Genomic DNA, 25,524 nt, shown 5'->3' with positions numbered 1-25,524 from the left:
TCAGAAACATACTACAGAGAATATTACCTATTTTTTATAGTTTTCTTACCTAATTTCCTTGTTGTCAGACATCATATGCTATTGCTTGAGTGTATCTCCCTTAGGCAGCAAATCTCTAGCTTTCCACCTGTAACCTATTAGACCTGGAAGTTTAATTACTCTTTAGAATTATGTAAAGTAAGAGTAAGCCAGATGCAATGTGTGATTCTGAAGAGGCTTTTCTATGTGTAATCTAGAAACATTTATTTGGGGCTTATTTATGGTTTTTTCATTGTGTTGTAGAGAATGTGAATAGGAGACAGCTTTGAGGAGTTTAAATTTTAAAGTCTCTTTAGGTTTTAGACTTTGATTGAAAAAAACAAAACTACGATACCATACAGTCAACAAACTTATCAATTAGTAACTTAGTTGATATACACTGTCCACAGTTGATCTTATCAGCCATTAAAATCAATGCAGAGAGCTTTGGAATACTTTTAGAGAACACTGCTAGGCTGGGCTGAGGTATCAACTGTTTTTGTCTCTGTATTGCTTTGTTAAGTGATGATACTATTTTGTCATCATTCAGTACCGTCAGGTTGTGGTTGAATAAAATATTAGTTGTAACAACTGAAATATCTTGCCTTTTGGAACTCTCGGAGTTTCTTAATTTCTAAGATGTAAGACTTTCCCCCGAATAAGTCTTTCGGTAATCATTTGAAACTCTCATTTTAACATCGTGCCTTATGGGGGTTTCCCTGGTGGTACAGTGGTTAAAAATCTGCCTGCCAATGCAGGAGACAGGGGTTCAATCCCTGGTCCAGAAAGATCCCACATGCCATGGAGCAGCTAAGTCCCTGCACCGCAACGTCTGAGACGGTGCTCTGCAATAAGACAAGCCACCACCACGAGAAGCCTGCACACCACAAGGAGTAGCCGCCACTCGCCGCAGCTACAGAAAGTCCAGCAGCAGCAATGACAGTCCAGCACAGCCAAAAATAAGCAAACAAATCTTTTAAAAAGTTATAGGTATACTTTACAATTTGTAAAAAATAAAATACAATCCTGCCTTTAATACAATCAAGACTTTAAAATTTAAACTCCTCAAAGCTGTCTCCTATTCACATTCTCAACAACACAATGAAAAAACTATAAATAAGCCCCAAATAAATGTTTCTAGATTACACATAGCAAAGCCTCTTCAGAATCACACATTGCATCTGCTTACTCTTACTTTACATAATTCTAAAGAGTAATTAAACTTCCAGGTCTAATAGGTTACAGGTGGAACGCTAGAGATTTGCTGCCTAAGGGAGACGCCTAAGGTTTGGCTTGAAAGTTCTAATCTTAATCTATAGTAACTTTTATATTTTACACTTTTTTAAGTCTGATTGAAAAGAAAGCGAGGAAAAAAGAAATCTAGCAACTTCACTTAAATACCAAATAGAATGATATTACAATGAAAGTCCTTTAAAAGAAGACATGTATTTTTAAACACTTGGAAGTAGAACTTGCCTGCACGTGTCATATTTAGACCCAGCGTATGGGTTTTCCTTGACTCTGCTTTTGAAGTCGGCAGTATTGAAGATGGAGAGGCTTATGTTGATGTATCCTTCCATTGAGTAGTCTGGGTGGTCCCCATATGGCGGGATGGAGAAGGACCAGTAATACACCAGGCGGGGGATCATGTCTGATGTGAATGCAATGATCATGGCCTGTGTTGGAAGAAAATGGTAGAGAGGGTATTAATTTAGAGCCTTTATAGCTAGGGTTAACAGACATGCCAAAATTACATTTTCATCAGTTGAGTTTTTTAAATTAAAAATTCAGGAATTGTCAAATGGATATAAGTAGTGAATGTCCTAAAACTTTCGAGCAGCTGCTTTAAAGTAGTTTGTTTGCTTTTGGTCTTTGAAGGGAATGTCCAGCAGTTCACCTGCAGTTCAAAAGCAAAGCCCTGATAGTTGCCTATTATGTATCTTAAGTACAGTAAGAATAATTGTAGACTAGGGTATTGTGGATAACTCGAGAGCCACTTGCATATGTTACATGTAATATATTTTTTAAAATAGAATATAATAAAATTCAATCAACCCTGGAGCACTACTTGATATAATTTTTATGATTTAGAAAGTCCTTTTGCATGTGAAATACTAAGATCAATATTATGGAAATAATCTGGCTTTATATGATTCCTTTGTAGATAAATAATTGATAAAAATTGCTTTTTTAATCATTGTCTCTTAAAAATAGAATACTAACTGATAACAAATATTTTCCTTCAAATTTATACTTTCTCCCCTATAGTATCTTGACTTGTTGAGATAACTCAACCCCACAGTCTGATTTAAACTTTCAGTATATACTTATGTCTGTTGCTTCATTAGAGAGCAAGAATTCTTTACTATTCAATAAAATATAGTAGCAAGAAACTGTGTTGGGATTGTTCTATTCACATAATCAAGCAATGATATCTATTTTGTTAGACTTAGTGTCTAAGCCTTTCAAATTCCAAAAGGTTAAATGGATAAAGACAGAAAGATTATAGTTATCAAAAAACTTTAAGAGAGTTTAGTGTGTTTCCAGATTAAAGGAATAAATATGGATCAGTCTTAAATCTGAATCTGTGTCAGGAAGACTTTCATTAGGATCTAAAGCTATTATTAATTACATGAATTCTCTCCAGAGTTCAAATTTGGGCTTCAAACTCTCCAACATGTAACACTGGTGTCACGGAAGGAGAAAGTAATGAATATGCTTCAATCCAAATTCTATGTGAGTAAACAAAGCTAGATGTTTCAGTCATTTCTGAAGCAGAAGAACAGACATGTTTTGCACAACACGATTTTAACAGTATTCATCTGAACATATGGTTTAGACACAGTGAGACCACAAGCCAACAAAGATCTCATGCAAAGCAAGAAAAACAACTGAGGGGCTTTTCTATTGCAAAATTTCCCCTACCAGAACCAGCTTTGTCATTTCCTCTGATGTAAAGTCTCTCTGGGTGTGTATTCTTGCCTGTCGGTGAAGGTGGTGGTGGTGTAAGGCAAGACTATTTTACTTCTCCCAGAGTTCAATAGATTAAAATTTCCTGTTATCATTTAACTCAACTAGAGCTTTTTACAGAATCACCTGCAGATGTGCTTCAAGAAGCTATGCAAATTCCAATACGGAAGATAATTCTATTGTCTTTTGACAAGATACTTTTTCCTCCTGAATTCAGCTGCTCTAAGACACATCGCAGGAGCACAAATAAATGCAGTGTGCTTCATTTCCCATGCTGTTCCAAACACAATTTTCCATTTATATCAAAATAAATTAAAATTGGTCATCAATAGCAGATGCTCTGGCATGACACAACAATGTCAATTCAGCTTATTTATTGAACCAGCAGCTTTAAAATGAATGATTTTATACCAAACTCTGGCTTGATGCCCTTTCAAATCCTGAGGAGCTGTTCTCTTCTTCCTCCTTCCTAAAAGTTCCCCTATTATGGAAAGCTAGCTGTTACTGAGCATGTGAGGTTGGGAAGGCACAAATTAGGTATGTGAGGGGATAAAATACATGTTTAATTCTTATAGAATTATATGCAAGCGGACCTGCACCTTGGAATCTCTAGCACCTTAATACGGAAAAAAGGACTGTCCATAGTTTAATTAGGCTTCCCTGGTAGCTCAGATGGTTAAGAACCTGCCTGCGATGCGGGAGACCTGAGTTCAACCCCTGAGTCGGGAAGATCCCCTGAAGAAGGGAATGGCAACCCATTCCAGTATTCTTGCCTGGAGAATTCCATGGGCAGAGAAGCCTAGTGGGCTACAGTCCATGGGGTCGCAAAGAGTTGGACATGACTGACCAACTAACGCTAGTCACTATAGTTTAATTGATAATTGAATAAACAATTTTTCTAGTGTATAATAAGCCAGCACCTGAATTATAAGAACAAACAACTACTGGATGAGAACCAGTAGAACCAATCCGTGGGTACATGTGTGCCCACCCACACATGCAGGTAGAGCAGCCTTGAAGATACGGCCAATATTCCATCTGCATTAATGGTGAGGAGCCATGCTTGGTTGACGAGGAAAAGGTGCCTCATACAATTAAGACAGGATGCTTGAGTAATGGGGAGTAGGAGTCAATTGAATTTTCTGGTTAGCTGAAGGTCAAACAAAAACCTTTTAGTTCCAAACCCTGTTGCTAAAAATTTCCTTAAAGCACGTAACTCCACGTTCCAGCCTGGCTTCATGTCATATAGTATATTGAACATGACAGACTCATACTTTTCTGACTGTGGAGCTTGAAAGGCCTCACTGTCGTATTTCTGAACATCAGCCTGTTTTGCAGCGCGGTGGATGCTGAAGGTGGGGGCTATTTGGGTGAATGGAGATGGATGTAACCTCACAGTTGTTTTTGTGTGTGTGATTTACCAACTTTCTCCAAAAAGGAGAGACAGCAAGTGATCCAAATAAACTGAGGGTTCTTGGGGGGTGAAAGCTGGGTTCCACATAATTTACTGTGTAAAACTGTGACCATGGTCTAGACAGTGACATATTGTAAAATTCTTGTGCCTCTAGTTTCGACACCCGGCAAAGCTTATGGAGTTGCTGTAAATGATGCTGTGTGATGAAGATGATAACAGAGTGTGTGCATGCATGCGTGCTAAATCACTTCAGTTGTGTCTGCCTCTTTGCGACCCTATGAACTGTAGCCCACTAGGCTCCTCTGTCCATGGAATTCTCCAGGCAAGAATACTGGAGTGGCTTGTCGTGCCCTCCTCCAGGGGTGATTAACAAGAGTAGCTGCTAATATCCCAAGGACCAGGCTCTGTGCATCCCATGCACTGACTCACTGAATTCCCCATACCCCCTTTGTGGTATATAATAGTCTGAAAATATGTGACAGGAAATTATTCAATCTACAAATTGTAAAATGAAGCTCCGAAGTGTTAAGGTCTGGGCAGACGCCCCTCAGCCGGGAGCCTGACTCACAGGCACTGCCAGACTCTTTTCTCTTTCTACAAGGGCTTGTGGGAAAAGGCAGGGGACTCAAGGCAAGTGGGACTTGATTAAGAAGTTAAAACTGGAATATTATTTTGTTAACCTGGGAGTGAAATTGGCAGTGGAATAAGGCAGGAAATAACCTTGAGTGTCTGGATATTTCTGGGGAAGGAGGTTCCCTGATGGGCTGGCACTGTGAACTGCTCTGCTTGACAGCTCCCTGCAGACCTGTGGGGGCAGCAGTAGGGAAGTAGACAGACTGTTCAGACTGGTCCATAATCAGTACAGATTGCAACAAGTGAGTTCTATTCCCTCATCACTCAGACACATGCAGGACACGAAGGTGCTTAGCTAATGACTAACACTGGACAGCGAAGACCAAGGGTGGGGCGAGGAGGAGAGTTGGAACCTGCCCTAAGTCCACTTCCTTGAAGAACCTCTGTCCCATGACACAAGGAAGGTAAGGAATGACGGGGAATGCACAAAGCACATACTTCTTCATCAAGTAGTTACTAGTTTAAATTGATAATTTGGAATATACAGTAAAATATGGTGGAATGACTGTTCTTATTTTAGGGTCTACAAACTCTAAATGGATAGATTTCTATTTCCATTATAAAAGTACTATTTGATAATTCCTTTTATAGTCATGCGAGGATTAAAAGAGTTAGTACCTACTGTTAATACTATTACCATGTTTCTATTGAATAAAACTAATAAATGAGCAACAAAAGCATAATAGTCACTATTCTTAGCAACGGCCTCTGTAAGAGGTCTTGTAAGTCACCAACAATAATTATAAACAAAATATATTAAAAAATAATAACAATTACATTTACAGCAACTATGTTGTTCATGTGATTGAAAGTATTAGCGTCTTCCTCCACATTATGAAATACCAAACACTGGATTCCTTAGGCAGCAACACTAATGCAGTTTTGGACTTTTCAAGGTTTTTACCCTGCGAAGCCTATTTACTCACATTGGTCACCACAGCCAGAATTGCTATTCCTTGCATGATGGGCTGCCATGCTCCGATGTCCTGGGCTTTTTCTGGCACCATGCGTCTATACTGGGTAGTCAGTTTCCACGCGTCCACTCTTATTTCCAATATATTGTTCACCAGAGCCAACAGAGGGGCCAGTGGAAAAGAGGCCACAAATAAGGTGACGAACCCAAACTGAATAACTGTCAATGGAACGGACACACATCATGGAGTGGTGGATGGATGGAAGGACAACACGTATTCCTTTACTCTTATAAAGAGAAAGGCAAACAGTGAACTCAATCCCAAAGAGAAAAGACTTTCATGGTAATAATAATGTTCAACAGTGAAAGAATCAAAACAAAAGACAAATATAAAGTCTCTGGAAAGAAGTCTAAATATAGCCTGTTTACTTCACAAATATACACAATAGGAATAACATATTTAAAAATCTTTAATCAACTACAATTACTTGTTGGCAATAAACCTGGGGCACTTTAAGTAAATTATTCATTCCCAGTGTAGAAATAGAATGTTGGGAGAGGATTTGTGATTTAGGATTAAAAAAAAAAGAAAAAGAAAGAAAAGGGATATTGTGGAAATATCTAAAGTTAAAAAGAAATAAGAAATGTACCTTTGGGAGAATGTTTAGAGAATGTTGGAGGAAATATACGGAAAATAGGCAAATGAGCAAGTTCCCCTGAGTCTGTGAATGCAAGGGCAGCACACTCTGAGAATTTGTGATACTACAAATCATGGAAATGTATGCAATAAGTGTCTTAATAAGTCAAAATATAATCCTTCAGGAGCTTTTATTTTGATATTGTGGCAGTGTGTGTGGTCCCAGTAAGTTAAAATTGTGCTGGTGGCTTAGAGATTCTTTTCTCTTTGTCTGAAACCTATGTGGCTTTGCTATAGGTGGGCAGCAGAGATCTGGGGGGGCAGAGGGGCTGGACCACAGGGAGGGAGCAGTGAGCTGTGATAAGGCCAGGGATCTAACTGGCAGACCTTCGAAGTAAACTACCATAGGTATTTGTAACCGAGACAGTGGATGAGAGGAAAATTTGCAGCCCCTTTAGGACTACTGCTCAGCCAAGGGGCATGGACCACTCTGGCCAAGAAGGGCAAGACTGTGGAGGTATAGCTGGGTAGGAGAAGCTGACATTTGCTTCTGATCTGAGAGGCCAGAATGTATTGCAGAAAAGCAGTCAGGGTTGGAAAGACTTGGCGGATCTACAGGCCAGGCAGGTGCCACTGTATTCAGGGAAATCAGACAGGCAAGGACCACAGCTGGGGACATCACAGAGCGTGGCACCCACAGTGATGCCAACACCCATGACTCACCCAACCCTAAAGGAACTCATCTGCCTCCAGGGGCCAGGCAAGTAACAGAAATGTGTGGCATGGGTACAGTAACTGGCAAAGTGGCAAGTGGATGTCCTAATGAAAGGTACCATATTGGAATGAGGGCCCCATGCTGCCAGGTCCCCTTCATACTCAAGAGAAGTCAGAAATTAGGACTTTATTAGCCACAAATCCAGTTAAAAATCCAAAAGAGAAAAGACATAGTTTATAATGAGAACAAAGGCACAGACTACTTAGAAATAAATTAGTGAGAAATGTTAAGATGGTATGATAACTGACTTAAAAATAGAGAAAAACAAGTAATGATGAATGAATGGTATGATACACCATACTCTTAATTGGAAAGATTCAAGTTTGGGGACATATTAAATTCCTTCCCCAAAAATAAAATTTAGAATTTGAATGCAAATTTAGTTAATACTTCCAAGTGGATTTAAGGAACAAAAGCTGAAAGTTGAGGCTAAAGTTCTTCAAAAAATGTATACAAGTACCCAAGTGAAATAATGTGGAGGGATGTTTAAAGTAACAGTGTTAGGGACATTTCTGCAAAAGGATAAAATAGGACCACCTCTAACAGATATTAATGTATATTATAAAGCTATGGCAATGGAAACAATTCAAAACTAGTGCATTAACAGACAGTACGAATTAAATAGAATAAATCTCAAGAACATATGGAGATATTCATGGGATTTCAATATATTATAAAAATGATGTTTCAAATCATTAGATTCAAGTATTGAAGTAATTAGCTAAATCATTAGAAGAGCTGGTATGGAGTCTTCACTCTTGATATCAAAAGGAATTCCAGATGGATTAAACTTTTTTTTTTAACTAAAAAAAAAAAAAAAAAAAGCAGAAAAAACCAAGATAGTTTAATCTCTTCTGATATTCAGGTGAGAGGAACTTTTCTAAACAACTTTTGAAACCAAGAACAACCAAGGCCTATCAAAGTAGCAAGGCAAAAAACATCCATCGAAAAAACAAAAATAACCCTCGCCTGAAACTTGCTCATGATCCTGAACTGCCCTCTGATATGCTTTCTTTTTTATTTATAAGTCACGTTTCTTGAAGAAGTCCCAACATTGATTACTTCTCTGCCATTCCAAGCTCTACGTCTTCTGCGGCCCTCACCATGGCACTGAGACTCGTCTTGCTCACTCTGTTGGTGGCTGCACACGCCAAAGCCAATGTACAATTCAGTCCTTGTTTATGATTACTAGGCAGTTCTCTCCCACCCCACGCAGCTGTTGACATGGCCAAATATTTTCTTCTCTGTGGAATGTTTTTCCCTGTTGATTTTTGTCTACTTAAATAATTTTTAAAAACCAAGGTAGAAGTGTGTGTGTACATATATACATACGTACACACACACACACACATTTTACTTTTAACTGCTGGATAATTACAATATTGTGATGGCTTTTTGCCATACATCAACACGCATCGGCCGTAGGTATACATTTGCCCCCTCCCTTTTGTACCCCTCCTCCCACAACACATATTTTTAAAGACTAACTATAGTGCTTCTTATATTTTTCCCCATAGTCCTAGCAATTATGGGGCCTTGAGCTCTTGTTTTTTTCCTCCCTGTCCATTTTCATTATGCTCCTTTTAGTCAATGTTCATATCCCTCTCAAGTAAGGTTATAGATGTCTCTTTGTTCACACAAGTCTCCGCCAGTTTTCTCCCAACTGTTCTGCTGTTCTTCTCTTCGTGGATTTCTTTCCCACACTTTACCCTTTAAATGCCCCCTTTCTCCAGGGCCTCCACTCTCCACTTGGCAGGCCTGAATCATCCCAATGGCCTCAGCAATAGCTTGTCTTAGCTCCTGACTGGTGAATCCAACTTAATAATGGACCTCACCTCTCTGATGTCTCATAGACACCTCACGGTCAAAATATCCAACTTAGAACCGTTTCCTCAAAACCAGCTCCTCTCCTTGTATTCCATCCAGGGGACTTGTATTCACTCTCCTGGAAGTTATCTCAACAGTTCTATTCCTCACCTGCCACACTAGTCATCTCTGTAACACCTATCAAATCTGTCTCCTTCACCTAAGCCCATAGACTCCACTTAGGTGCTTTTGTCAGGTTATGGTGTGGCCCCCTTATATATCCTCTTCCCACCAAATATGGGCACAACATAAAATATTATCTTTCATTCTGCTGCCAGAATAATTGGATCTTCTTCACATACACATTATGCAATTTTCTTGCTTACAAATATTCCAAAGTGTCCGTATTTCTTTAAGGATAAGTTCAGGTGTCCTGGCTAAGCACACAAGACCCATGAGGGTACAGCCCTTGCTCACCTGATACTTCCACCTGATATTTCTATGGCTCCTTTGTTCTAGCCATACCTTGTTTACTTGCCGTTCTCTGAACTGGCCAAGCTGTTTCGTGTCTTTGTACCTGTGACTGCCTCCATCTCTCTGCATGAAATGTCCATTCTCTCTATCACACTTTTGATAGCTACCTTCCAATCACCCTTCCAAAATCTAGTTTATCACCTGTTCTAGAAGTCTGATATGTGCTCACCTGCTTAGCAACCCACCAAGCACTTGCTATCCCTCGCTTGGCCCTGGGAGGCCAGACACCAAGTTTTACTTGGCTTGGTATCCCCAGCAACTGATCCAGGGTTTGGCACAGCAGTTGCTCAATGTTTGTGAGATGGATGGATGGATGAATGAATGAATAAGTGATTAAGAGATGAGAGGCCTACAAATAGGTTCCATTTTGGAACGTTTATCCTGCAAAGATGAGGAAGCATCAGGGCAGGTGGTAGGCAGAAACAGAGCAGAGACGGGGGAGTGGGGGAAGACAGGCCTGGCTCTGGAGAGTGTAGGGGATGCCTGGGTGGGTGTTGCACTGTAGAGGGAAAGAAAGGAGTAGGTACAAGGAGATGTTGAAGAACCAGTGATATTAATTACAGTAAATTAAATGGAGAAAATAATTCATGAAGGTAAGATCAAGTGAACATGCAAGGATGGAAGAGGCAGTACCAGAGACGAGCAGAGCCCACTTCATCACGTCCCTGCATTTCATTTATTGCACCTGCACACTGGGAAGGCACCACTAAGGAATCAAGAGACTGGTGTTTATGCTGTATAGTGTTCTAAGTACAAAACGGTACCCTATGGCTTTTAGATTTTAAATCTGACAGACAATTCTTTCACCTATGTCCTGTGTCTGAGTTCTCAGAAGTCAGGACCATATACTTAGGGAAGCAATTTTGGATAACAACCGAGAATTACTCTAATCATCTCAAAGGATGGCGGGGAATTCACTATCAAAATAAAAGAATTTCACTAAAAAAAAACATAGGCCATACAGAATCTGGTGGGGGCTGCTGGGGCAATGCTACTATTCACCCAGTTAACAGCTGTATTTGTGTGTGTTGAACTCCAAGCTCAAGTCACTTAAATAAATATTCATGAGGGTCCAGGCAGCAGTGCTCCAGGTGAGGACTGGAAGATGCAGAGGCCCGAGTGCTACTTCCAACAGGATCAGTCCAGCTTGGGAGAGAAGCATGCACACAACCACATACCGTCAGGACAAGAGTCAAGTGCTACTGATGCCCAGAGAAGAGAGCAGGAAATCTGTTTGAAAAGTTGATGGCTCCTGCTGAGGCTCGGGAGGAATCTTTTCAGGTAGAAAAGGGAAAAGTTTGTCCAGGCAGAGGGGAGTTCTAGTTCCCTTCATGGGGACCAGAGCTGGTAGCTGGTCGCGAGTCCTAACCAAGCATGAGGGGAGGCCTCCAGGGTTGTCTGTCAGAAGACGGTCCCCTTCAGCAGCTAAAAAGGTAGATGGTGCTATCATTAATGAGTAAACTGTGGGGATGAGCTCACCACCACAGGCACTCTGTGTTAACTTTAGAGCAACAAAAATAATTCAAAAGGCATGTGGAAATTCTATCTCCCATAAACCCAAAGAACAAAACATAGATTTCACTCTGGTTCCGAATACAGAATAACAGACTGCCTATGCTTGGAAACTGATTACTTTTCTAATTCATTAGAAATTATGTGAATAATAGGAAAACAATTTAATAAATCTAAAAAAAATTGGGGGAGGGATAAATTAGGAGTTTGAGATTAGCAGATAACTACTGTATATAAAATAGATAAATGACAAAGTCCTACTGTATAGCACAGGGAACTATATTCAATATCCTGTAATAAATCATAATGGGAAAGAAAAAAAATTTAAAAATCTCTCTATAACCACTGTTATTTCATCCTGTCTCATGCAGGCGGGTGAGGCTGAATTATTATCTTTATTATTTTTTAATATAGTTTCCTGCATGAAAACAGCAAAACCTTGTTGTTTATTTTATATAAAGTAGTATGTATCTGTTAATCCCAAACTCCTAATGTATCCCTTTCCCTTTCCTCCTTTGGTAACCATAAGTTTCTTTTCTATGTCTATGAGTCTGTTTCTGTTTTATAAATAAGTTCACTGTATCATCTCTTTAGATTTCACATATAAGTGATATATTTGTCTTTCTCTGACTTACTTCACTTGGTATGATAATGTCTAAGTCCATCCTTGAGAGGCCAAGTTATTTAGCTGGTAATTATTTTAATGAGACTATGAAATTCTAAAAGTCCTATCAATTTCTCCCCAAAGCATGACCATATAACTTTTGCTTTCTATACCATTTATTTGACTAACTACAGAAAAATAATTTTTTTCCAAGTTTTTTTGGTGTTAAAATAACAAATGGTATTCTGCCCCATAATATTGTTGTTATTAATGCTGATAATGACTCCAGTAAGAAATATTTACAATTATGACTCATTTTGGAATACAGATAATTGTCTTGTAGTCCTTTTGAAAATAAACAGAATAAAGAAAGATAGCGTCTACATTATGGACTGCGGCTACACCCTTAATTGAACCTGGTCATGAAACATAACAAAAGCAGAAATGAAATTCAAATCAGACTTCTTGCTGCAAAGCATTGTTGACTAAAGAAACTACAAGAGGAACCATTCAGAAGCAGATGCGTTTCCACATATAATGTATATTTTTAAAAGCAATTATTTTATATATAGAATGTGACTTAATAAAAACTTCCCTCTATATGCAGACTTATAAAGGAACCACAAAGGGGTGTCTCTGCAAATACACAAACCCGCATGCATAAATGCAAAACCTGTCAAAATCCTTTCCTGTTTCCCTAAGCTTAAAAAACTGTAATTCAATGCAATGGTGAGCTGAAAGGGCACAGATACAAAACATGTCCATTGTTAGCCTTCTATTAGATAAAAGTGTGTCATGCATAATAGAAAAGATGGTGTTTCCAATGGAAATCTATTTTGAGATGCATTCATTTAAAGGCAACCGACAGCTTAAAATCAAGTTCAAGTGAAGAGAAAGAGAGCCTAAGCAAATACTACAGAAACAGACAGAGACATCCAAGAAGGAGGGAGCCTGTATTAAATCTTAATTCCAGACCAGCAAAACAGTTTCAAATTCAAGCCAGTGATTTGCCATGAGGTCACTCAAGGAATTAGGCAGAAACCACCAACCAGAAGCAATAGATACAATGTCAAAGGCAAGTGTGAGATGTGGAGGGGGTTGGGGGGACCCTGTGACCCTTGTTCCCATGGGCTACTTGCACAGGCTTGCTCACACGAGTCTGTTCAGAAGGAATCAGCCAACAGCTGTGCTGCATGAACTCCAGCCAGGGCTGAGTCACAGCTAATAATAGCTCTGAGTTCATCTTTAGACAACAGCCTAAGTATCCTCAGAATTAATGGTGAAGATGTACCTCAATGAATATTCCATTTCATCACTGTGTAATACATTTTCAGCTTTGTGTAACACAAATATTGACAAAGATACACACAGTCACTGTATTTGAAAGCCTGATGGTATTTTACCTAGTGGAGAAAAATGGACTCCATTTCAATAGGCTAGATAATAATTTGGCTCTATAATCGATGCTTTGGGGATCCAAAGCATGCTCCAATATATTTCATGCAACCCCAAATTTCACTAGTGACTTACTCATTTCAAGATATTCATAAAATAACCCCAGTTTGCCCATGGGCTGCAGATGGTAGTCTTGTTCCCATCGTGGGGTTCTCTTTTCTGCTCCTGAAACGGTGCGACACCGTCCAAACACGTTCATGACCCAGCTGCCAAAAAGATCAAATTATCAGTCAGAATACTGTCAGACCAAGAGCATAAAAGTATTACTGACATTTTGAGCTGAACACATCATCTTTCCAAGAATTCAATTTCTTGTTTTCATGCTAAATTTATTTTTATTTCTGCCTCTCTATCCCAAAATATTTTGAAGAATAATATTGACTACATACCTGGTTTTATCTCAACTGTAACTATGATTTGTCCTCCTACCTTCTATTCATGTGGGCATTTTAGTTTTTTCAAAATACTTTTCCCCATTTGATTAACTTTAGCTCCGCCCCCTGCCCCCACCATTTTCCTGCTCTTATCCAAAGTGATCTTTGCAGACTGAAAATTACCAGAGAAAATAAACAAGGCATAGAGGCCAGAGTGCGTGTGTGCTCAGTCACTTCTGACTCTTTGCCTGGCAAAATACTGGAGTGGGTTGCCGTGCCCTCCTTCAGGGGATCTTCCTGATCCAGGGATCAAACCTGCGACTCTTGTGTAGCAGGCAGATTATTTACCTGCTGAGCCAGGTAAGTCTGGAGGCCCATGTGGTCCAGGGCAAAGAGAAAAGTCAGTCTGTTGATTGTGGGGGTTGGAGCCTAAGAGACCACAGTGAGGTTTTGGGCATTATTTTACACTGAAGGAAGTGGGGAATCATTGAGGGCACTGTGCAGAAAAGTGACATCCTTTGACTTTGGATAAGACAGATCCAAGGCCCTATTTTCAGCTGAACAAATTAAAGACCAAAGATGTGACATATTTCCTCAAAGTCAGTGCAGAGCTTGGAGGAATCCTGGCCCAGTGCTGGAAGCTGCCCCGCAGAGCAGTCCTGTGTTTCCTCTTGGGTATGTGTTTTTCTTTCTCAGAAGATTCTGGGCCAGCTGAATGCCCCACCCCCTCTACCCCTTTTAATGGCAATTTCTCTTGAAAAGAAATTGGAAACAGTTGGCATTGAAACAAGGTGTGCAGCTCTAGCTTATAGGGCTGTTGTCCCCTGAAATAACAGCTGGCTTGTGGTTTACTTGTCGAGTTCATCAGAAGATGCACCACAACAGCAAAAAACGTAGCATCTGGTTAAGCTCTGGCTGATTACACAGCACATTTATAAGGACTTCACTGTAAAGACCACTGTATGTGTTGCACGTGAACACCTGTATGTACACACATACCCACGCACCCACACAGAGTGTAAGATGTGAATTACAAATAGCTGACCATGCTGGGTTTCCCAGTGCTCCTGATCTCAGTGTTAACTGCTCACTGACACTTCCCCAGGCTTGCTAAGGGGAGATTTCTCTACAAGCAACGGTGCCGTTGGCTTCACAATCTTTCCCTACTTCTTTCTTCTTTGACATTAGGGGAAGAGCAGGAGGCTGTGGAAGTGGAGGGGATATGGATTCAGACATATCCCTGTATCTGAATCCACACTTCTTATTCGTTATAACGTTAGTCAAGTTTACATAAAATGGGGTGATAAAACCTACACTGCCCAGGGTTGTTGTCAGAATGAAATGACTCAGAACAGATGAGGATTTAGCAAACTTCCTAACACATCAAAACCCCCTGTGTGAGATTTTCTTTTGACGAACAGAGGCTAATTGGCTGAGGCCAACAGTAAATGAGAGCGAAGTTATTTAGAGTCTTGGCTTGCATCTCACTTCAGCACTTACAAGAATGACGTGGAGCACTTGTTGCTGGTGTTACTTCCGAGGCCGCAACCCGGAGCTCTGTAATCAAGTCTGAGGTTTGGCCGGGAATGCACCGTTCTTCAGACATTCCAAGGGCCCTTGTGGTACACGTGGCAACAAAGACCACACACATCCATCTCCCTTCGTGACACCCAAACTCAAGATCACTGGGTTCTACTGGTTTAGTTTTTGCTCTGCCCTCACACTTTCAGCCTCAGCCTCTCGCGAAATCCTCTCCAGGCTCCAGAGAAAACGGTCTTTCACGGTCAGGGACCCAAATCCATCATGACTTGGATTCAGGATGAAACTTCTGTCCTGGCAGCCACTTGCATGACTGACTCATCTGGCGCTTGTTCCTTGTACTGTATTGCCTCCCACCACCAATCCTATTAGGTCAAATCAGAAGTCCCGACTAGCCTGCTTTTCTGAGCTTCATACTCTGAGCCTCGTGCTCAGTCTGAGTTGAATGGCTCATCTGTAGCAGGAAATCTTGGTTTGAACTCCATCTGTTATTGTTCGTGGTCTTTTGAGTTTTTCTATTGGGTTATGATTCTAGTACAGGAATATCAATTTAATTGCCCATGAGAATCACCTATAAAACTTGAAAAAAGTATAGACACACTGGATGCTTCTTCCCCTGGTCAAGGCTGGGGAAAAAGATTCTTCCTCTAAGCGTGGGTTACAAAGTAATTTTCTTAGGAATGGACCATGCATATTAGTCAAACACTATCATAAAAAAAATTGCCCTTTATTGAGTATTTACTACATGTAAAGTGTGGTATGAAACACTTTACACCTCATTTTGTCTTTGTCTCTTTATTACCACATTTTATCCATATATTATAGATCATCACCATTTCTGTGTAGGATATTTCCACTTGCTAATTTTGAATACAAGCATCCTTCACTATCTGAATCTATTTGACTCCTGAGTTTACTGTTCCTGAATTTTAAGGCTGAGCGTGTAGAGTGAAGAATACCCGTACTTAGGATTCTCTTATTGTATGTCTCTCATTCATTCTCTAGTCAAATTATATGTTGACAAGAGATATTTCCTCTTGTAAAAAGTCTGCTTTTTCTTATTATCTAAATAGTGAGTGTTCACTGTGGAAAATACAGAAAACATATAAAGGAAGAGAATTACAGCCATCCATTATCTAAACACCAAAGGACAATGCTAAGGCGTTTTGGATGTTTAACTCTGTTTTTTTTTTAACATTTTATCATAAAATTTCTTCAGAGTTAGTAGCTTAATGCAGGAACTGTACTAGTTTTTTGTCAAGTGCAGAATAAAACTCCCAGGAATGCTACAATTATCAAAAAAGGAAGTGAGGCTGGGAAGGCCAAAGGGCTCTAGGCTTGTTCTCTGGGTCCAGTGAACAATTCCATTAATTTACTGACGTTTGTATTTGAAGCACATGAGTCACTCATTCACTCAGCTGGCTCTACTGAGGACCTACTAAATGCCACATGCTCATGCATGTGCTAGAGCGATCTCCCCAGCCCCCTAAAGGGAGCTAGATCTGCTTCTGAGAACCCTAGGCAAGGACCCCAAGTGGAGCTGAGGGTGGAAGCAGGTAGGTTTATGGTGAAATTCATTTCATGGGTCACTCAGACAGTAAAGAATCTGCCGGCAATGCAGGAGACACAGAAGAGATGTGGGTTCGATCCCTGGGTGAGGAAGATCCCCTGGAGGAGGGCATGGCAGCCCACTCCAGTATTCTTGCCTAGAGAATCCCCATGGACAGAGGAGCCTGGCAGGCTGCAGTACGTGGGGTTGTAAAGAGTTGGACATGACTAAGCAACTAAGTATGCATGTTCCTTTTGACATATTTAAATGGTGTGAAAATAGCCACTAACTTTTATAAATTTTCTTTCTCCTTTCTATGTGTTTTTGGAATAGGTGTAGTTCTGATAGCAAAAGAAACTGATATATCTATGTTAGAATGTTGTATGAAAAAGGAAGGAAGGAAACTGGCACCTTTATAAAGAGCAGAAGCTATTCTCTAAATGGCCTAATTTTTAAAAAAAGTCATCTATTTATTTGGCTATGCTTGGTACTAGTTGCAGCACACGGGATCTTTGATCTTCACTGTGTCATTCAGGACCTTTGTGGCAGCGTGTGGGATTTAGCTCCCTGACTGAGGATAAACCCTGGCCCCCTGTACTGGATGCATGGACTCTCAGCCACTGGACCACCAGGGAAGTCCCGAACTTGCCTAACGTTTAGCACTCCCAGTTTTCAGAGAAGGGAAACAGAATTCAAAACACATTACCTAAATATTCTAGGTGAGTAATAAAAATACTTGAAGGCAAAGTTCAGCTCACAAGAATTTACAAAAATCTGTTTCCTTAAAGTGAAGGTATAGACAAACCACTGATACTATAATGTATCCTTTATTTTTAACTATTTCACATGAACAAATTCCATTTTGTATGAATTTCTCAGTACTGGTTTAGGAAATATACCCTTCTCCTTGATTGTTTAAATCAGAAAGTAGCTCACTGATGAATTATTCACTAACACTCAGTGTTAGGTAACTAACCTATTTCCTTCAGAAAATGCTTTTTTTTTTTTTTTTGGTAATCTGAGTTAAGCTTTTCCTCTATTTGATACATTCATTTTCATATGGAAACATAGTATTATTTGCACACAACCTACTTTTACTCATCTGGAAAAAATCTAACTGTGAGCCCAAGGTAAGGATTGTCTACTGCACAGTAGGGCAAAAAAGTATTCATTTCACAGCTAAGATCAGAATCTGTTTTTGAGGGGGATGGATGGAACTGGAGAAAAGAGGATGTCCTTATTTACAGACAGACCCTGATAATTCACACTGAAGATAGAAGATAAAGCTCCAGTGAAGAAATGTGGAAGGACATGCTGAAACCCAAAAGGTTTTGCTCTTCAAAAACAGAAAAGAAAAAAAAAAAAGTCAAGAAATTAACTGCTCTACAAAGAGAATAAACAGAAACTTGGTAATGAGGGAGAGAGAAGAAAGGTTAGGAGAGGGAGAAGAAAAGATGAGAAGGAAGCTGGGTGTGGTGGCAGGAAGACAGGGCAGAATGTTCGTATTCTGGAGCCTACAGAGAACGGTAATAAGTAAACAGCAACAGCAAGATCCTAAGTAGTACAGTGGGATGAAAGACTAAAGAGATGGAGTTTGCATTTCGAGAGTCAAGTTGCCTAAGTTTCTCCTCCACGCCCCAAACATCAATAAGGCCTGCTCGTGTGAGTGGTTTTGGAGGACGTTGAGAAGGTTGCATTCAGCATTCAGGCTGGCAAGAGCACAGTACCGATGTGGGAGCAAGACAAGAGAGGGATCAACAGTTTTGTGACAACAGAAACTCAGAGCCAGAAATCATCTTGAAAAGGGTAGTGTGGCAGGCAGGAAAATAGTCTTCCCAAAGATGTCCAAATCCTAATCCCCAGAACATATGAAAATTATGGGTGCAGATGCAGGTAAGGGTGCTAATCAGCTGACTCTATGAGAGACAAGACTTGATTATCCAGGGGGGCCCAGTGTACTCAAAGGGTCATTAAAAGTGCAAGATGGAGGCAGAAGAGAAGGTAGAGAGGGGTGTGGGAGGGAGGTGTAACCACAGAAAAGAGTCAAAGACAGGCAACCTTGCTGGCTGTGAGATGGAGAAAAGAAGTCCTAGGTCAAGGGATGCAAGTAGCCTCTAGGAGCTGGAAAAGGCAAAGATACAGATTACCCTAGAGCCTGGAGGAAGCAGCCCTGCCAGCACCTTGATGTTAGCCCAGTGAGACCTCTGCAGACTTCTGAGTTTCAGGACCCACAGGATATTAATATTCAATTTATTATTTTGTGGGGCTCCCCCCTCATTTTCTTCCAATAATCATTAACTGTGGGGATATTTGTTAAAGCAGCAATAGAATGCTAAGACAGTAAGCTGAAATATGTAGAAATTGCAGATGGCATTGGAATTGTCCACTCTGATATGGGATTGGGTTTCATTGAAAAAAAACAGAGTGACCTTAGCTAACATCTGTTCTCATTTCCAGGAAAAGAACTGTAAGTCAAAACCTTTGTAGTTATTTTTGACAACTGTCTCCTAAACTGCTACATAGCATGGTGCTTTAGGACCATAAATGAACCTCTGTTCTTAAAAGCACATGGATTTGGAGCCATGGGGTTTTACACTTGAACCCACAGTAGCCTCTTATTGGCTGTGTGAACTCGGGCAAATCATTTAACCTAATTAAGACATAGATTCTTTACCTGCAGAAGGGAAATAAAAATAAGCATTGTTTGCATGATTAAATGAGAGAGTATATAAAGCACTTAATACACTGACTGGCACATACTTAGAACTCAACAAATTATTATTACTGATTTTTAAATGCATGTATAAAAGGTGGAGAAAGTTGTAACAAGCTGTGAAAAAACATAGTCTGAAGCTCCAACAAGGGCCATCTCTCAGAGGGCTATGATCCATCAGCCCCCAAGGATGGGCTATTAGGCAGAAACTATAGCAGATGGGGATTTATGTTTAATAGAAAGGTTTTAAAATATCATTATTAAACACTGAATACGTGCACACTGTTGGCTGGATAATAAGCAGAGAGTCTCCTCCACGTTAGAGGTGGGCATGCAGCAATGTGGACATGCAGGGAAGTGAGTGTGATGGGTGGGCCGTTCTATCCTCAAGATTACACAACTCGGTACTCACGGAAGTAACACTTCTTGTATGTTATTCCAGATTGCTTTTCCTCCCATGATGATTATCAGCTGCGTTGTCAGTTCAAGTAGACACCCACCTGGGTCACACTGAAATATTAAAGAGTCCCATTTAAATTTTAGATGGATCTAACATGAAATAGTCATTAATTTTATTTATTTTTCTAAAATTCTAGTTTAGGCTAAAAAAGATTGTAAGGAATATACAATGAAAATGTAAAGAATATACTTTTCATTGGGCAACTAAGAGAAAACACGCAACAGCTTAAATTGCCAAGAGAACATAACTCTATATTCACACCTCTTCATTTCTGTATTTTCCCAGCCAATAAACTGGATCTCCTGGATAACCCACAAATTTGCCCTTAAAGAATGCGATGTAGAAACACGAAGAGTAGTAGTTGACAAACTGGAATAAGAACATCTTCATGGTTAAGCTGTTCTCATAATCAGTCTGGGTCCTTGGGAGTTCTGTAGTTAAAAGAAATGTTAAGATTTTAAAATTGCTAACAGCTTTGAGACCCTAATCAAAATCATACTGATACATGAGTTAACATGATTAAAAAAATACAATTCAGTTTCCATTTCAGCTGTTCTGAATTTCTTAATGTAGCTACAATGTTAATTCCAAGTTTACACATTGTTGAGTTTCCCCCCTAGGAGAAACAATATCCCAAAGGGCAGAAAAGTAGTCAACTGTTCCTTAAAATTTATAACCACAATGATATCAAATAGGCAAGCACTATCCTTTTTCAGTGTAAGACAGAAAATTAATGTTGAACAGTATGCTGAATGACATTCTCTTGTCTTCCTGAACTGCAATAAGGTAGGTCTGTTGGAAAGGGAAAGTTTGCTGGAAGCATTTGGGGGAAGACAAAATGGGTTGTCCTCTGAGTTTAGAATTTAAATCAGTCTTATCATTTTCAGAAGATGACCACTGAACATAACATTTTGGAGAACGACCCAGCCACATGCAGTGTGTAGGAAGCACTTAACTCTGGCTACTAAGCAGCTGCCTGGGATACAAGCCAGAAAGAAGAAACATTTACAACAATCGCCAGAGCTGATGAGAGTGGAGCTATATTAATATGAACAGCGTGGGGGGAAGACACATAACAATCTAACGGTTTGTCCTCTCGGCAATGCGGGAACAGATTTACCACTGGCATTATGACCCTCTTCCACTTATTTGCAATAAAGAGACTATTTACTTTCAACAATAGGGTACATAATACAATGTAATTGAAAATATTATTCAGCACTGATCTGTTTACACAGAGCTTGGACATCATAATGACTGTCTTTGCTTTGTCCCTTTTACTAATGCAAACCTGGAGATAATTCATTTCTTGGACAGGCTGGATAAAATATGTTTACACTTGAAATTTTCTAAAAATTGTAACATACCGTAATTGGAATGCCTAAAATATACAGTCCCTGTTTTTACTTGGTTCTAAAATGGCTTAGAAAAGACCCATGTTATAGATATATAGCAGGACCTTACCAAAGTTAGTAATCATGATTGCCACTTTCTCATATATAGTGTTCAGAATCATGATGATGATAAAGCTGATGAGGGAAGCAGTGATGGATGTGGCCATCTGTGGAGTTACATACTTCTGGATTGGGTCTGTTCCATTAGAGATCTTGCGAAGGTTTACAGAAAATATAACGAACACTGAGAGCCTGTAGACAATGATCCCAATAACGGAAGCAATGATCAACAGGATCTGAAAACACAATATATTAACACATCAGTGTGAGACTCGTCAATAATTACACTTTTACACTTAAAAACCGGCCCCATGCTGAAATGGACAACATGTGTTGCAAAGTGATGTAAATCTCACATAAGTGCCACAAGAGGGGTGAAAATCAGAATGTTAAATTTCAAAGAAAGCAGAAGCAATGATAGTAAGTCAAAAGAATTGGCACACCCACTAACGGGTGATGCTAACAGCAGGAGCCGCTGTGAGCAGGGAAGGAGGGTCTGTGGGAACTCTGTACTTTCTGTGACTTTTCCTGTAAACCTGAAACAGTTCTAAAATAAGAAGCCCTAACAAAAAGAGAGAAATAGGGAGAGTCTTTACAGTATCTTCAAAATGGAGTGGTAGCATGTTCTGGTAGAAGAAAAAAAAATCTGTGATTGCAGAACCAGTGAAAATATCCCTTCTAGGTATGGAATTACTTAGGTTATAAATGAGCGGTTTTTGCTTAGTTGTAGTCCATGGCAACCCACTCCAGTATTCTTGCCTGGAGAATCCCCATGAACAGAGGAGCCTGGTGGGCTGCAGTCCATGGGGGTTGCAAAGAACCAGACACTATGGAGAAACTAAGCACAGGACAGCATAGCCCAAGAAAAGGATATGTTTCCTTCCAACAGAGAACCTCTCACTGACTCGAGGGGGTGGGTGAGCAGGTGCTGGTTGCTGTCTTCATCCCCACAGCTGAGGAAACCCTGAGGAGAAGCAGTGAAGCTGCAGAGGTGCCCCGAGGTCACTACCGGAAACGGCAGCAGGCAGCTCTCTGCTGACAAACGCTTCACACGCGTTTTATACTTGGATCTTGAGATCTTAAACCGGCAGTTATTTATACCTGCACCTGCACAAGATTCATTTCCCTAATCCATTGTAGTTTGACTGCACAGACCCAGGATCAGTGGGGGTGTCAAACACAGCAGACACTTCCTCACTAGGTGGGTTTTCTCTGGCCTCTGAACGGGGCACGCTGAAGGTTCCATTTTTAAACTGCATTCCTTTGAATCTACCTTCTTGGACACATTCCGGAAGCATGTATTCAGTGTCTCTGATGGCCTGTGATGACTGCCATGATAGAGAAAGCTACAGTGAATGTGAATTACGGGGCCAAGCAAATTATGTTGTTTACAGTCACAGAGGGGAGCTGGTTTCTACCATTTGGGGGCATTAGAGGGAGCGATCACCAGCCTGGCCGCACTCCAGAGTTCAAATCCCAGCTCCTCCGCCTAGTGCAAATTATTTAGCCTTTGGGGCATTCAATTTCCTCACCCATATAATGGGGGGATAATAACAGCAACTAATCGATAGGATTATTGTGAGGCTTCAGTGAGTTACTACAGGTAAAAACAGAGCATTAAGCCCAGGCACATGAAAAGCACTATCTAAAGTTTAGCTATGATTATGGTGGCCCAAAGAGTTAAAAAGATGTTTTCCTTACTTTTGAAGCCATCAGTTTGTGGGTAAAGCATTCTACTTCCTGCTCTAAACTCTCTCATTATCTCCTTTTCTTCACAGTTAAGGCTTCACACTTGTGAAAGGAAATAATACTGTGCGTGTATGTGTGAAAATTAGTTAAGGCTGAGAGAAATGTACAACACACACAGGCCACTCACTGAAATAGTTTTTTTTAAGTCTGCTAGTAATTTTTAAAATTCAGTAATCATTAATAGTTGAGATTCTTTAAATGCTTACTATTGCTTCAGCATCCACATATTTTTTAAAATCCTCACAACTGTCCTGTGAGGTAGGTAGTATTGTATTTCTTTTTACAGATGAGGAAATAGAGCCACAAAGAGATGAAGCAATAAGCTCCCAATTAAGCAACTAGTGAGAGAACTGAGATTCTCAAGTCCAAGAAACAGGAAATTCTATATGGCACTGCCTCCTACATGGTTGAATTCTAATTCATTTCAGAACTTTTACAACCTTGACATGTTTCCATTTTTCTTTAGAGCACTTAATGGGTTCAATACTTCTTAAAGAGACAGGGAAACTTTTCATCCTTCTTCCAGTTTCTTACATTTCATTTTTTCTGATCATGACTTTAATGTATGTTTTTAGAGCAAATTGGAAAGTACCCTGATTGTGGACACTGGACACTGGTTGCTTCTGCTGCCTGGGATCTGTTCCCTGTCTTAGAAAAGCACCTAGTTTTGTTTTAGGGTAAATAACCTCCTCTCTTTTTTTATTCTAGTGGTTTGGGCTCTACTGCCCACCCTCCCTGGGCTCCACACGTAGATCCCAATTGGTTTGAGATAAGTGTCTCATCCTATTGGCTCAGCACCTGATTCAAGGATTGGCAAATAACCTACTAAGAGCCACCGAGATGTGAGGACATAATGCTAGTACCCACATGATAGATGAGCTTCCTCTGTCAACATGGGAAACTGTTAAGTAGACCTTTATTGGCTTGGATGTGACGTGAGATCTGAAGACTGCAGCCATCGTGTGCCCTTGAGGGATGCCTAGAAGCACTATACTGGGACGCCACTGGACACAGACTGAAGTCAGAACACAACCAGCCTTGACATCATCTGGGCTACAATACCCTTGACTGAAGTCACACCTCAGACATGAGATTTTTCAGTTATAAGAACCAAGAAATCTCACCCATTCCCATTTTTTGATTATTGTTTAAACCAACCGGAGACTGATCTTCTGTCACCTACAATTGAAAGACTCCAAATATCAAAATGAATAAAAGATAAAAATAGGAAAGAATGCATCTATATGTAGGCCTAATTCCTTCAGAACTATGTACTCTTTGCATCTAAAAGTTATTTTACATATTAACTTTGTTCCTAAGCCCATCATAATCTTAACATTTTTAAAGGTCATAAAGTATTTTTGTGGACATACTTTTTCATGGCTGTCCAATATTCTACTGTATACAAGGTGGAAGGAGGACATTTTTGGCAGAGATTTTATATATGTATATATAATATTTATATATGTACATGAAATATATATAAAAATGTCTGAGTAAATCCATGCTGATTTTTATCATTTTGAAATACTTCCTGATTAAAAGTTTTTAAAAGCTGAATTAGTAGATTAAAGCATAAGAATATTTTTGACTTTTGATATGTACTGCCAAACTGCTTCCTAAGAAGGCTAGAGCAGTGTATAAATCCAGTAGTCTAGGTATGAGAGTAGATGCTCACTTGGCACTTCATCCTTAGAGTCTTATCATCTGAGAGGTGAAAAACTGTATTTCATTTTCATGTGCGTTGATTGAATTACCACTGAGGCTTGACATCTGCCATTGGATCTTTTTCCTTTCTGAATGCATATTCATCTCCTCTGCATTCTTAACTCCCGAGATTTTTGGTGTTATCTTAGAAGTGCTCTGAAGTCTTTACGTATTGAAGGAACTAGCCCTTTGTCCTATTTGTTGACAAATATTTCCTCTGGATGTTCTGTTTAAATTTAGGGTGCTTTTGATGCATAGAAACTGGGAAATACTTTCCTCTGAAACTTCTTCCACATCTAGAAATTGTATATAACGACTGAGCGACTGAACTGAACTGATATCAATATTTACTTCTAATTTTTTATGATGTTACCTTTTTAATGTTTCTTTTCTGGAATTTATCACAGAATGTGGTTTAGAGTATGATTTCAATCTTTCCTTTCTTTTTTTCCCAAATAGCTAACAATTGTTTCATTGCCACTTACTGAATAATCTTTACTGATCTCCCTGATTTGTAATGCCTTCCTTTTCATATGTTAAATTATTATTGAGCTCATATCTGGGCTTCATGTCCTATTCTCTAACCTGGTTATCCTTAAGCTAATGTTGTACCATGTGCTCAGTTGTGTCTGATTCTTTGTGACCCCATGGATGGTAGCTTGCCAGGCTCTTCTGTTCATGGAATTTTCCAGGCAAGAATACTGGAAT

General features: G+C 39.8%; 1 protein-coding gene across 3 annotated transcripts in view; it reads right to left on the bottom strand.

Annotated features, from left to right (window-relative positions):
* The window catches only part of ANO6 (anoctamin 6), a 234,930-nt gene that overhangs the window by 9,136 nt on the left and 200,270 nt on the right, over positions 1 to 25,524 (bottom strand). For all 3 annotated transcript variants that reach the window (XM_027542646.1, XM_027542645.1, XM_027542644.1), the window contains 6 exons: positions 21,371 to 21,596; positions 20,168 to 20,337; positions 19,859 to 19,956; positions 13,347 to 13,477; positions 5,962 to 6,167; positions 1,495 to 1,694 (listed from right to left, as the gene is read on the bottom strand). In XM_027542646.1, coding sequence (XP_027398447.1) covers positions 1,495 to 1,694; positions 5,962 to 6,167; positions 13,347 to 13,477; positions 19,859 to 19,956; positions 20,168 to 20,337; positions 21,371 to 21,596 — 1,031 coding nt within the window. The remainder of the gene's footprint in view (positions 1 to 1,494; positions 1,695 to 5,961; positions 6,168 to 13,346; positions 13,478 to 19,858; positions 19,957 to 20,167; positions 20,338 to 21,370; positions 21,597 to 25,524) is intronic.

This window comes from Bos indicus x Bos taurus, chromosome 5, assembly GCF_003369695.1.
Source record: "Bos indicus x Bos taurus breed Angus x Brahman F1 hybrid chromosome 5, Bos_hybrid_MaternalHap_v2.0, whole genome shotgun sequence".
NCBI classification, from domain to species: Eukaryota; Metazoa; Chordata; class Mammalia; order Artiodactyla; family Bovidae; genus Bos; species Bos indicus x Bos taurus.
The sequence above is the reverse complement of the archived record's forward strand: the minus strand, read 5'-3'. Positions and strand labels throughout refer to the sequence as shown.